A 14,062-nucleotide genomic window follows, 5' to 3' on the forward strand; every position below is an offset into this window, starting at 1 on the left:
GAGCTAATCATTTTTAATATACTTATATTACTTGCATTTTATGTGTTCTTCAAGATTACCTATAATCTATATCTCTTGCTTGTTGGAGCATCGAGCAAAGGAGGAATTGGTAAGGATGAGATCTCTGATTAGAGATGTTTTCTTACATATCTCATCACTTTTTACTTTATATTTAAACATATACTCAATTATACCATTAGTTATAACTATTAGTTTCAATTCTTGTATAGATGTAGTTATGTTTCTTATATTCCTATCATTCGGATATTTAAAACACATTCATTTAGTGCTACTATGTCATTGTTATTTTCAAAATGCCTTCATTAGAGATTCAGTACTATGTTCATTATTTTATACAAAGCCTGTGTATTTGTGGTTGAAGCGAAATACACTAGCATAATAGCTAGCATCCAATCCCAAATCATTAGTCAACTAGTAACTCTTCATACTTACATCCTCATAACCAAGTCACTCATAGGCTAGTCTTAGCCCTTTATTATTTGTGAGACTAATTTAGATGTATATATAAAGCAATAAGAAACATCATAAGCAAGCTAGAGATTAAATCTATAAGTAAATGCAAGTCTATCTTAGACTATAGTAGCACAAGCTTGCACAAGCTTACTTTTTATGTTTTTTAAATGTTGTTGATAAGGTGATGCTTTGCATATTTTGAAAGACCAAGGTTCTAGTAAGATTTGTTTTGTTATAGTAGCACAAGCTTACTTTTTATGCTTTTTAAATGTTGTTGATAGGGTGATGCTTTGCATATTTTGGAAGACAAGGGTTCTAGGAAGATTTGTTTTGTTATAGAACATTATAATTTTTGTCATACAAGAAAATTTATATGAGTATGAAAGTATGTTTGGCTGCCTTATGAAAACATGCATGGCTATTCTACCTCGTTTGATGGATTAATAGTAAATAACAACTAGGAGCAATGTACTACACTAGGGACTTTCATGTTTTATATCTAAATGTATAGAACCTAGGCAAAAGCCTAAAACCGTGCATCATTTAGAAGATTCAACAATAAAGAGCTAGTAAGTAGGAGCAATGGCCTGCACTAGGCGCTTGCACAACAAACTCTAGACCACTTACTATATAGAAAGTTCACACTATAACTAGGAAGAATAGCAATCAAACTAGGAAGAATGTAGAATTTTCTAGTTATAACTAGATAATTTTGTCATCACAAACCTCTTCTAACTAGTAAATCCCTTTTTCTAGATAGTATCTAGAAAGTTGAAGCCTTATCTAGTAACATTATCTAGTAAGTTATTGTATATCTAGTAACAATATCAACATAACTAGGAAATTATTTTTTTCACTAGTCATAACTAGCAAGTACTATCATCTAACTAGGAAATTATGGATAGTCTTTCAAGTTAACGTAGACTCATGATTTTGCTAGGTAAAACTAGTAAATAAATATTAGTTTATTTGAAATTTACATTTGTATATTACTCACTTATGAGCTAAGATTTCGATTCCACACTTATAGCTATACTCACTTGTTTGTGTAGCCTATGCTTTTTGAGCTCGAGATTTCTACAAAGTAGCTATTATGAATGACCCTAGAAACCTTTCCATGGTACACAACAAAAACCCCAAATGCAATGAACTGTTTAGGCTCCCATCTCTCCAAAGAGCTCATCCTTTTGAATCGGTTCATTACACTTGAGAGTACTTTCCTAATAGAAGGAAACTAATTAGAACTAGGATTTTTCTCTTCATCCAAATTGCTCTTTTTCATGGGGAGGAGATCTTGCCTTGTTTTTTGGTCTACATCCCTTATGGAAAAGCTAAGTTTCTTCTAAGTCATAGAAACAACCTTTACCCGAACTTCTTGATCTCATTTGACCACGTCTCTTCCATTATCTATTATTGTACCTAAGTTTCTGGTCTATCATCTAAGGGGCACCCTTAAAGCCACAATCTTGTCTCTACCTTTCTATCTGTCCCTATCCTTGTCTATGTCTATCCGTATCCTTGTGCCTATCCCTCGAGGATTTACTCTTTAAATAGAAGACATGTCACCCACGAGTGAAGAGTCTTGGAAAGCCCCCTATTTAGAACTCATATAGGACTAATATGACCATTTTTTTACACTTATACCATGTAAAATAAATGTTTATTTTACACCCCTTTATTATATGTAAGATTTTATGTCAATATGTCTGACATTATATGTGCTGGTAGTACAGACAATGCATTCCCATGACTCTAGTGATAGCTACATATACACAATATTGTATTGGCTATAAATGACCAGACAATGCATAACCATAACTAAGAAATTTACTACAACATTATAAAAAAAAACCAAAGAAAAAGCATCATAATAATGAAAGCCCCTTCCTCTCTTTCATGGTTGCTAAAGAGATCATTCCATAAGCCATTTTGAAAAATAATAATTTTTATATTGGATGCACCATGGCTGATTTCAAATTCAAAAACCTAAAATGCATTGTTGAATGTTGTGGATATGAAAACAATGGTGCTCCTAGAGACTAACATACACTTCTCTTTTCATCATCATCTTCTTCTTTACATGAATTTTGGCATGTATGTAATCTTGAGGAATTATCAAAGTGACTTACAACTCTTCAATACATATGCAATGTCCAATAATAATATATTCCAATTTACTAATAGGAGATTCAATAGACACTAATGGATAATCAATGATATTGCATAGTGATGGAGGTGATAGAGAATGCCATTGCTCTTATATTGGAATGCTAATTGGGAATAAAATATGGGATGTTGAGAATATACTTGCCTAAATATGACTTGAAAATAACGCAACCACAAATGATGATATCATCAATTCATTAAGATACTCCAATATTGGTGTAGATATTATATTTGTGAATGTCTCCTTGGTATAAAAAGCAACAATATTACAACTGAATGCTCCAACAATGATATATAATAGTTATAAAACTCAAATAATCCTTGAAGTAGATGTCCTTGAGATATAGACTTTGTTGTGAAGGTCCTCAATAAAAGGCCCATTCTTATGATGTAGAGACCTTGTCTTATTTTGAAAGAAAGTCCTTCTTGAGGCTCTTGATTTAGAGATAACTTCTATAATGAAGAAAATCTCTCAACAATTTGGTGCCAACTCAATGAGTGAAAACTAAGATGTAAAGAGAGAGATAAGATGAGCTCTAAGATACATGCAGTGTTTATCAGCCTGGCACTTGATTTTAAGGTTATGAATGATGTAGAATACTAGACCATGAAGAGCTTGGTAATAAGCATTAGAGTTTGAGACTACAATAGAGAAAACAAAACTAATACTATATTGGATAATTGCTCTAATATAATGTTGGAAAATAGAATCCAAGAATGTGCAATCCATACAAGAATGCTACTTGATTCTTTCTCTACTTCTTCTACTTGAAAAGCTACCACAGATGTGTGGCAAAGAGAGCGAGGAAGGGGCGGGAGGACGCCGTTTTGTCACGTGTCTGTCTTTTCGTCAGGAAGCCTCCTACAAGCAAGCCATGTTTCTTCCGCGGCTCCCTGTATATTCCATCGCGATCCCGCCTCCCCCCTTTCGTATTACAGCTCCCATGGTCGCTATTTTCTCTGCCATAAGCTCCTGTCCATCCCTGAAACCCTACCCCCGGGCTCTTGCTCTTCTCTGCTGATTTTGGTCGCTCCGAATGGCTCTCAACCTTGTGTCCAGTCCCTTCCGGGATGAGACCCACCCCAAGAAACGTCCGCGCCTTGGCTGGGACGTTCCATGTCCCTTCTTCTCCAATGAGGCCGCCGCTCGCTTGCAGCCTGCAGATCGCATCCCAACTTCTTTCGGCTCACAAGGCAGCCCAAAATGGGGTTCTTGCAAATCAGAACGCTCTAAGAGTTGGCCTTCCTCCAGTGTCACATCCTATTGCTCACAAGAAGGAATTGCCGCCTAGGCATGCTGCTGATGCATAGGTCTCTTCCATGGCTTGAATCACTAAAACACAGGCCGTGGACCTTATACTCCAAAAGCGTTGCCACACAAGGTTCTATACAGGATGTGGAACAATCCAAAAAGAAGGCAACGAATAGGCAGCACTAGCAACCACATGAAGTCTCAGTTTTGATTGCTGCAAAGAAGAAGCAGTTGGAGTCTGAGGCAGCAAGGTTCAGTAGTAGTGGAAAATCCAAGGAGCAGTGGGAGGAAATAGAAGCATTTTGTCAGAATAATGGAATTGGAAGGAATGCACAGTAATGTAGGGATAAATGGCAGAGGCTCTTACGGGTATACTCAAAGGTTGATGATTGGAAAAAAAAAAGGTCTCCTGACAAATTGAGTTTTTGGCAGATGAAGTTGGATGAAAGGAAGGCAGAAGGTTTGCAGTTTGGTCTTGACCAAGAGGCATTTGATGCTTTGAAGGAACTCCACAGCAATGTATATGGAACAAAACCTGGAGTTGAAGAGCTCAAAATTTTACTCCAGGTATTTTGGAGCATGGGGATAAGGAAATTGATGGACAGGCTTTTGAAGAGTTAGAGGATACTGTTTTGAGTGAGAAAGATCATGGTACTTCTGAGGACAGAATAAAAACAATAAATGTAGAAGAAACTTGCAATGGACAACTTGATTGCAATGTAGAAGAAACTTGCAATGGACAACTTGATAGCTTTCATGCCTGATTGCAAGCAGCTAATATTGGTAAGTTTAAGGTGGCATTTAGAATTGTATATATGCTGACCTTGGCTTCTTTACTACGGTTTTTTCACTTGGTGCTGCTAATTTATTGTTTTCAAATAGGTTAGTGGAGACAGTTGCGTGTTTGTTTGGAGGCTTCCTAATCTTCTGACCAAGATGATGCAGAAATGCTGCAGTTTACAATCTGAATTGCAAACATCCAATCCATCCATACTACTTATTGAATCAAAAGGACAACTAAACAATACTTTTTCAATCCCCATGAGATGTGACAAGTTTCAGACACACGAATTGGATGCTTCTGGTATTGTTGTTACTATTGAACCTCAGCTTGTAAGTAATACAACTCCTGCATTCAAGTTCATTGTGTCCCGGTTGCCTCATTGGGCACAGGCCAAGGTTGTAGAGACCATTTTGGAAATAAGATTTAAGTTTTGTTCTTTTGAATCAAGATGGGTGGAGGTAATATGTCCTTTTATTTACTTTTTGTTCTCTTTAACTTGATTATGTTGAATTACAACAGAGCATGATAGAATGACTCAAGGTTGATGTAGAAGATAGCATCATAGAAGACAAGGCTTTTGATGAATATGTAGAAATCACAGGATCAGAATCTCCCCGGATGAGCTGCAAAACGCTTCATTGGAAAAGCTCGAAGAAGTTGGTCAAGATTTTGCTTTTGGATACGTATAGTTTGCATTATGTGCTATGTAAGTTCCTTTCACTTCTAACTAGTTTGAAGTTGACTTGATGGTTTGTGCAATCTATTTTTTGTGTGAGTCTAATTATGTGTATTGCTTCTTTAATTATGTAGGGACTAATTGTAAGTCATCTAGGAGACCCAATTCAGTACTAATATGGATTTGAAGAACATTCTCTGATCATATATGTTCCACAAGGTAATCCTTTATTGTTGGGAATGGTGCTTTGTTGTTGGGAATGGTAGTTGTGCATTATGCACCTCCCCATATCCGCAAGTGCATCATACTCTATCCTTTGACTAGTCATGTGGGAAATCTCCCTTAGCACATTGTACCACCCTCCTTTGTTACTTATAGGCACAAATTCCACTCATGTGCTTATGAGTCACCTCCTTCCTTGAAGGACACAGGGAGTGGAAAACAATCACCTTATATTTAAACCTAGTCCCACCCTCCCTGATTGATAAATGCCAAGTTTGGATCAGTTTTTTGTTGCATGAAAGTGTATCTTCCATGGGCTGTTTTTCTCCCATTTTGGGTTGTTTGGGGCAGATCTAAACTTTGGAAAGTGAGAATAGAGGATCAAGATTGGAAGGATTGGTGGCTATGTGTATCCACGAAAAAGCAATGGCAAGTACTCAAAACAAAAGCAATTGCAATTGACAATAAAAAAAAGATTGTACCTACCATATGGCGTTCGCATGAGCATGAGGCAACAATGTTATGACGGTATGTTTATTGAAGTCTTTTGTTTTGTATTGCTTAATGTAATTTACATTTTCAAACATGCATTGCAAACACTTTCTTATTATTACCATGCCTATGTAGGTTTGCCATGTCGACTTCTAATCTAGAGATGATGGCTCTTTTGAAAAAAATGATGAGTGAGGATCCCAAACTACTTGGGCTTGTGGATTTAGTTGTGGAAGAAGTGAAAGGTAACTAACTCTTATAACTAAATTTATACCTAATTTTATTACTAATTCATGTGTTCTAATCCAAGTGCTAAGAAATTAAGTGATTTAGTTTGATATAGCACTTCTTTTTAAAAAATATAAGTCTCTTATGTTTCTAAACTTTGGTTTATTATGTGTACATAAAGGTAACAAAATCACAAATGATGGTACAAGAGATAATGGAACAATGAAAGCTAAGGAGGTCATTGGCCCTAATATCTCTTCAAATCATGATACAGGTATATGTATTTATTTCTACTAAACTTTGAAAATTAAAATTTGTACATATATTACATCTTGCTTTATTAGGTGATTCATTTTGAGATTAACTAGCTTTAATTAGTCTCTTTGCCTAATTTAAAATGTTCATAGTTATTCATATTTTTAAACTTTGAGTAATTGTGTGTATATATATAAACATAGATAAAAGAACAACAAAAGGTGGGAAAAGAGGTAATGTAAGAAAGGGAGATCAGGAGGTTACTTGCGATAATGTTTCTTCAAGTCAAGATGCAAGTACCAACTTTAAGGATCAAAAACTTGTACAAATTTGGTGACCCAAATTGATACAAAATATCTTCCAAGATGTGAGAAGAAGAAAACCATTCAATACAAACCATCAAGGCACCCTTAACTTCCTCTATGTTGAGCTTGTACAATTCTAGAGTAGTCGAAGTAGTAAGGGACATAAGGAAGTCAAGGAAATGCCCCCCTCTTCCACACTCTAGGTGAGAGTGCTCTTGTATGGTGCGCTCCCAAAAAGAGTCGAGTTTCTTGTGGAGCTATTTCATTTTGCCCTCATATCCTTGCAAGTCAAGGCTTCGTAAGAATTGATCATTTGCTTGAACTCCTCCACTTGGGGGGTGGGAGCACTAGTCCACTCGAAGAAACGATTCCCCATGACCATGTGGCTGATGTTGTTGGCTACCAACGTGAAAACCTTGTCCAAGGTTCACAAAAGACATTTTTGGTAGTAGTAGATATAGAAATCTTCAACTCAAAAAATGTGGAGAGATTTTTGAATGAAATTATATGACGTCTTTGCCATTTTTACAACCAGTAATATTGTTCCTTCTTTAAACTGTCGAAGGGGTCCTTTTTGAAATTCATTGTACCTTAAACCTAGGTTTTCTTTCTAAACTTTTTGGGGCTTTTACAGCAAAAGAGAACAAGGTAGTTCATTTGATGTAACACTAACCTTGTGAGAGACATTGACGGATTGGTGCTTATGGTGAGCGAGCCATATGGATTGTATCATGGAGGAGATCTCTGTAGCTTGGGAGTGCAAGAAAGACTAGAACTGCTTGGGGGAGAAGAGGTGGGAGGTGCACAGGCGGCGCATGAGGGACCAGCGGCGGGGGCCGTAGGGGGCGAAGCCGATGATGCCCTTGCAGTGGTACATGAGGAGATGGCCATATGCGTAGCACGGGCGGTTGGCGAAGACGTGGTCGTGGTCCTTGAAGTAGGGGCGCACCATGGCGGCCGACAATACCACGATGCACAGGACCCGGCCCAGCCACCACAGGTACATGATGGGGCCGTATCACCGGGCCAGTATGCTCAGCCACATGTGTGGCGACTTCCCAGCCACCTGCAGGAAATTCCCAAGGAAAGGCAGGGTGCCCGCTAGCTCATGGCCCGAGCCGGGCGGCAATACTGTACTACTTGTTCCTACTGGTACTGCTTGTTCCGATGCAGGTGAAGCTGATATCCTGGTTCTTGGGATGGAGGCAGGGGTCTCAACAAATATCAAAGAGGAAGGAGGATCATTGCAATTCACCATTCTTCAATGTGGGACTTGCATTCAAGATCTGAATGTGCAATTGTATGGTGATAGTTCCTAGTTTTATCAATGGTATGATGGGTCAACCATTTTTTGACTTGTTTTCTGTAGTTGATTCTGTTGTGGCTGGGGCCGCCTTCGAGTCCTTCTCCTTAGGCTTCAAATGGGGATACTTCTGCCAACACTTCTCCTCGGGATGAGTGCCCTTCCCACAGTGGGGACATTTGGGCTTCTTCTCCTTCGCATCGAAATATCGAAATATGACCAGCAGTGTGGTCACCAACCACCAAGACGCAGGCTGAGAATGCCTACAAACACCTGGATCTGCAAAACGCAAAGATAACTGATGACGATTACCAGAAAAGAGACCACCAGCACCAGGAAATAGCCAGGAAATGAGTCACCAGCAGGAAATGTGCCGCCTGGAGTGGAAGCGACCAGCAGAACAGCAAAACGCAGGGTGATGAGTCGCCCAGCAGAAGGAGGGACAGCCTGGTGGAAAACGCAGGGTTGTTGTGTCGCTGGATGACGTGGCAGCCTCTGTAGTCAGCATGTACAGAAAACGCAGGCTGAAAAGCCTCCAGAAGATGTCGCCTGGGCAGTTGCTGATCAGATGACAGCAGTAGTGAGGTATCTCTCTCCAGAGGATATGTCCTCCGTGCTCTCAATTAGGCAATGATACCATGTGAGACTGCGCAACGGAAGAAGAACATGAACACAGAGGAGAGGAGCGAGAAAGCAGGGAATGAAGGAAGAAAGTCTGCACTGACTGAGATGAATGCTGAATACACTGAAATGGACAGAGCAGTCCCTGCACGCAGCCCGGAGCGTCAGTGAGGTCACCAGAACAGACTAAAGGCAATGGCAGCACCAATGCCGGAGCGGGAGACGACGGAGACAGTGCTGAACCTGCAGAATACAATGCTGGGAATGACTTGGGGACTACTATATATAGCCCCAGGCCAGAAAACTGGCCTGGCCGACCTGGCCAAATTTGGCCGACCAGCTAGATCTAGCCGACTTTGGCTAGATCTGGCCGACCTACCCAGAAAACTGGGCCGACTGCACAAAAACAGCCCAATATGGGCTGTGTGTCTCCCGAAGGCTGAAGACTGACAAAAAATAGCCACTAATGGACTGACAGAGCTCCTCTGTCTCCTGTCAGACTCTGACAGGTGCTCACAACCAGGAGATGACAGACTGAGAATGATAAAAGAGCAGGCTAACAATTACTACATAGATGTGATATGTTATAATTTCTTATATGGTAACTTTTTCGATGAAGTTACTATATAGATAATGTCTATTTCTGAAGTTACTATATAGTAACTTTTTTTTATAAAGTTACTATATAGATAGTTATGATAATAAACTTCCTATATAGTAAGTTAACCAAAAAAAGCTTTCTATATAGTTAACTAGAAAAATGTTTCTATATTGGAAACTATGTTTCTAGATTGACAATCTAGTAAAGTTTGATTTTTCCTATATTAGACTCTTTCTAGTTATGTGGAAATCTAACTAGCAAATTCTATTTTTTTTCCTATATAGTAAGTGGTTTAGAGTTTCTTGTGTTGTATGTCTTATATTAGTACTAGATGCTCCACGCCTAGACTCGCCTCCTAGGCAAAAGCCTAAAACCATGCATCATTTAGAAGATTCAACAATAAAGAACTAGTAAGTAGGAGCAATGGCCTGCACTAGGCGCTTGTATGTCTTATATTAGTACTAGATGCTCCGCGCCTAGACTCGCCTCCGGCGCTAGGCGCTTGTATGTCTTATATTAGTACTAGATGCTCCGCGCCTAGACTTCGCGCCGGAGCGGGCGCGATTTTCGCAGCGAGGGCAGGTGCTGGACGCGTGACACCTGCCCCTGCGTTTCTTTGTGGGGAGGTTGGGAGCTGCCATGTGGCACCCGCCCCCAACCTCCCCTTAACTAATAGTAAAGATGTATAAAGCTAGACAAAGACTAAAATGAAAGGTACATGTCCTTTTCAAAGAAGGCATGACATTTTGTAAGGCTCCGAAACATTCGAGAATGTTTGGGACGAAGATGCTTTAGTTTATCATACATTTGCAAACGTTTGCATAACGAAGCATACATTTATGATGAACTCGATGTTGTGATTGGTTATTTGTGCATGTGCGTCCCCGCAAATAGAAATAAGTAATCTAGTTTCAGTTGGCTTGAACCATGTTGATTAAGAGTCCTCGATTTTTTCCTCTTTAACTCTTTCAAAACAAGTTGAAAGAGATTTTGGTAAAGAACTTAAAAACCATAAAAACGTTTCCGTTATGTGATCGTTATTGGGAAGACAAGATCTACAACACTCAATGCATGGCCCACTACCTGTAGTCATACGAAACGCCATGGTACTTATAGAAAAACAAAGTAGAGAAACATGTGAGGTACAGTTTGCAATGTTATTTCTGATTTCATAGACAGACATAGCTGAGTGCTGTGTGAGGGAATGTCTCACATGGCAGTGTGACAATATCAAATGTTATCGATAATGATGCTGAACGTGAGAAAAATTGTTGAGAAGGTTTGGTATATGCTTGTATGATGATGACGATGTAACCGCATCGACAACCCTGATTGTCGATGGAACATACTCTGCGCTGATCACGACTTTGTGAATTGATGTGAGTCGCATGTGTATTCGGCCAGACGCGAGGCAAAGTTAGGCCTGTTGATGGTGAAGCAAAATTAGACTTGTTGATGGTGAAGATGCAAAAGTAGACCTGAGATCGCACATGTTTGCTTGGCATCATTGTGATTGGTTTAAAGAAAGCTGTACAATAATTAGTGGCATTAAGGTCCGATATAAGCAAAGTGTTGCTTGTGTAGCTGCAGCGCCAGCAGATTAGACATTGTTGCCATAGCAGGTAATATATCGAAGATGAGGGTGCAATGGGTCAGATTATGTCCATTCGTAGTACGTCGATGATGGTGCTTGAGGATTCAAGGGTGTTTTTGGAAGTCGGGAGTGATGGGCCAGTCGTCGGGGTGCTGCTGGATGCGGACAGGGGTGCCGGGTGGGAGGGCGCGGAGGACTGCGGAGAGGATGGAAGGGTGGACGGGGCGCCAGCAGACGGGGAGGCTGCGCGGCGCGGCGTCGTAGAAGGCCTCGATGAAGAATAGAGGGGCGATGGGGAGGCCGTAGAGGCGGTGATGGATGTTGGAGAGGCGGGCCAGCAGGGCGAGGTGGGCCAGCTGGCGGTCGCAGTCGGGCTCCTGCATCAGCTCACGAGCACCCACCAGCACCGCCCGCGACCGCACGTCGAACTTCCAAGAGTAACCCACCTGGCTGAACACCTCGTCCACGATGTCTCGAGGGGCCTCCTCCGCCAGGAACCGTATCAGAGGATGATCATCCTGCACGTCCATCTGCATATTATTCGTAATCTCCTTCTCCTCCTCCTCTCGCCGACGCTCCACCTCCTCATGTGAATCGCAGCTGGAGCTGCACGTCATCATCTGATCGTTGCTGCACATAATTATATCGTCCATATTGCACGCCATATAGTTCTTCCCGCAAGGCCGCGCCTCTTCCCCCCCCCTCTCTGTCTCTCTCTGTGTGCGCTCGTCGTCTCTCTTCGATATGGACCAATGGGACTTTTATATACGCACACGGCTCTTGGCGTTCGAATGTCTTACTGGGTTGATTAAAATGCTACCGACCTTTGATTGGCTTTTGGCGTTCGAATGCATTACCGGATTGGGTAAAAGCTACGAGCCTTTGATTGGCTTTTGGCGTTTTAACGTGTTGCAGCTGGATCGAAAGCTACTGAGCTTGGGATGTTCGACGTGGCATGCAACAAGGGAAGATTCACGAGAGCGACCGACTGTAGCGCGCGTAAGAGACACGAAACGACGACCCTTAATGGAAACCCGTAATCAGAGAGAGCATCGCGGCGAGAGACAGGCGCAAACCTCGGACTGATGAGAGAGAAGGAGGGAGGATCAGAGGCAAGAGAGAGAATATTTTTATCGTTAAAGTATACAACTTCATATTTATGTGTGTTTAATAATAAACGAGGCCCTTCGCACCTGTTGCCCTAAGACTCGCCCAGGAAGGGGCAGGCGGGCCCCCTCAATGGGTGGAGGTCCCTATGTAAACGCGCTAGGCGGTGTGGGGCGGGGGGGGGGGGCGCGTGCGCGCCGGGCCTCTACATGTGGTATGTAGCTCCCCCTCTACTATTATAAAACCTTAGTAATTATCCCTTTCTCTTACCAAAACGAAAATTGACTTTTTTCAATTATGCAAAGTGTATTAATAGAGAATATTTACATCAATCACCATAGGTGGGGACATGACTCGACACTCCAAAAGGCACAACTAGCATTTCTTTAGAGACACATACATTGTTCTAAGAGCCAGATCATGCACAAATGAAATTGACTTGCATGAGTTCATGTAGTGAAGTTAATGGACGTGTGGCTATGTTGATTGACTTCTTGAACTTCGAATAAAGAGGAACGCTGGTAGGTTAATCAAGTAGTCACTAAAAATGAAGGTACCAAGGCTTGCTTTGTTTACTTGTAGGGACCCATGTTGATGTGTCCACCTAACATTGACACCTCCTTAATAAACCTCACTTGACATGTATTTTGTCTTTGCTCAAAGCGTGTTTCTCTCTCCTCCCACATGCTGTTCAGCTCACTAGAAATGGGAGCCACTGTTTACTCTGATTTGCATGGGACCTTGATTTTCTGTCTTACTACCTGCCAATGTGCAGGTCAATTAACTTCCCCGTGGTAGGGCTCTAAGGGGGGAAGTGGACTTTCTAAGGCCCTATAGGATTGTTAATAGATCTTTCCTACTTAGGGAAAAATCTATGGACTTCCACCTAAGACTATTGCCAAAAACTATCTCATTTCAGTGCTGCTGCCAAATGGCCTAAATGTCCACCGCACTTGCAATGTTCTACAGAATTAGTGAGCTTTCATTCATCGTACTGGATCCCATCACCAAATAGCAAAATTTTTGTAGGCCTCTTGGCTAACTTGGGGCTCATTGCAATGGGCGACCTGCTATCTTCATGGGCTTTTGAGAAGGTCTATAATAGCCATCCCAAATTGGGAGGAAATTTGAATTTGAGTCTAATCCATTAAAGAAAATTAAACAATTAATAAGGGTGCACTATCACATGCAAGATCATTACCTATATTTTAATACATGAGAGAGATAAAGGGAGAGAGAAAGAATACCTTTTTTCTTTAATGTTTTACAATAAACTATTCTTTCTCAAAAAGTAAAATATCCACACATTTCAAGGTTAAGTGGACCACTTGACTAAAGTTTAGAATGGGTACTTTTTTGGGGACTTCACCACACCATTGTATAAGTATATTTCCTAAGGGGCAATTCTAACAAGTATTTTGTATATCTCTCTCTCTCTCTCTCTCTCTCTCTCTCTCTCTCTCTCTCTCTCTCTCTCTCTCTCTCTCTCTCTCTCTCTCTCTCTCTCTCTCTCTCTCTCTCTCTCTCGGCTTAGATCTTGGTGAGGTTTAAAGGAGTAAAGCAAAAGACAATGCTAGAGAAGTGGGTAGAGGGAACACTAAGGCTATTGCAAGTGTGTTGTGCAATGGTAGAGCATCATCTAACAATTGTCTCTCCTTGGCTAGAGGATATAGTGGTAGGCTTGAGAAAGGAGTAGTCAGCAATATAATTTTTGTGCATGTGTGATCATTCATAGCTCTAACAATATGTCTCGAATGACAAACTTGGGAGCCACTTGGTGCCAACAATAGTGACACATGCTACATTCAACCAATAGTTGATAGCATCAAATCTCCAAGCTCACTTGGGTCAATCTAATTAACTCTAGCAAAAGTGTTGTAATAATATGGTAGTACATGCATGTCATCTTTCATGCCTCCAAGTGCATTGTAGAATTTTAGACTCAACCTTGGCCTTCATTCCTCGATGCTATGGTATCAACA

At 40.8% G+C, this 14,062-nt stretch overlaps 1 protein-coding gene across 2 annotated transcripts; it reads left to right on the plus strand.

Moving 5' to 3' along the window:
* Positions 1–3,427: 3,427 nt before the first annotated feature.
* On the plus strand, positions 3,428–6,569 carry LOC148010223 (uncharacterized). 2 transcript variants are annotated; one of them, XR_015689734.1, is made up of 6 exons: positions 3,428–4,675; positions 4,775–5,382; positions 5,487–5,571; positions 5,926–6,102; positions 6,202–6,311; positions 6,476–6,569. XR_015689734.1 is itself a non-coding variant. In XM_087673072.1 (2 exons), the coding sequence occupies exons 1-2, from the start codon at positions 4,628–4,630 to the stop codon at positions 5,174–5,176; spliced, it is 450 nt and encodes a 149-aa protein (XP_087529198.1). In that variant the 5' UTR covers positions 3,428–4,627; the 3' UTR covers positions 5,177–5,470. The 2 variants fall into 2 exon arrangements, 1 of the variants encoding a protein (XP_087529198.1); XM_087673072.1 differs by lacking the exons at positions 5,487–5,571; positions 5,926–6,102; positions 6,202–6,311; positions 6,476–6,569 and having other exon boundaries at positions 4,775–5,470.
* The last annotated feature ends 7,493 nt before the right edge of the window (positions 6,570–14,062 follow it).

Source organism: Lygodium microphyllum, chromosome 30, assembly GCF_053477565.2.
Source record: "Lygodium microphyllum isolate KBCC chromosome 30, Lygodium_microphyllum_v1.1.10, whole genome shotgun sequence".
Taxonomy (NCBI): Eukaryota; Viridiplantae; Streptophyta; class Polypodiopsida; order Schizaeales; family Lygodiaceae; genus Lygodium; species Lygodium microphyllum.

What these genes read in the sequence shown, in the direction of transcription:
- LOC148010223 (XM_087673072.1), top strand. Translation starts at nt 4,628, where the DNA reads ATGGACAACTTGATAGCTTTCATGCCTGATTGCAAGCAGCTAATATTG. An exon ending in ATTGCAAGCAGCTAATATTG is followed by an intron (nt 4,676 to 4,774) that starts GTAAGTTTAAGG and finishes GTTTTCAAATAG; the next exon opens with GTTAGTGGAGACAGTTGCGT.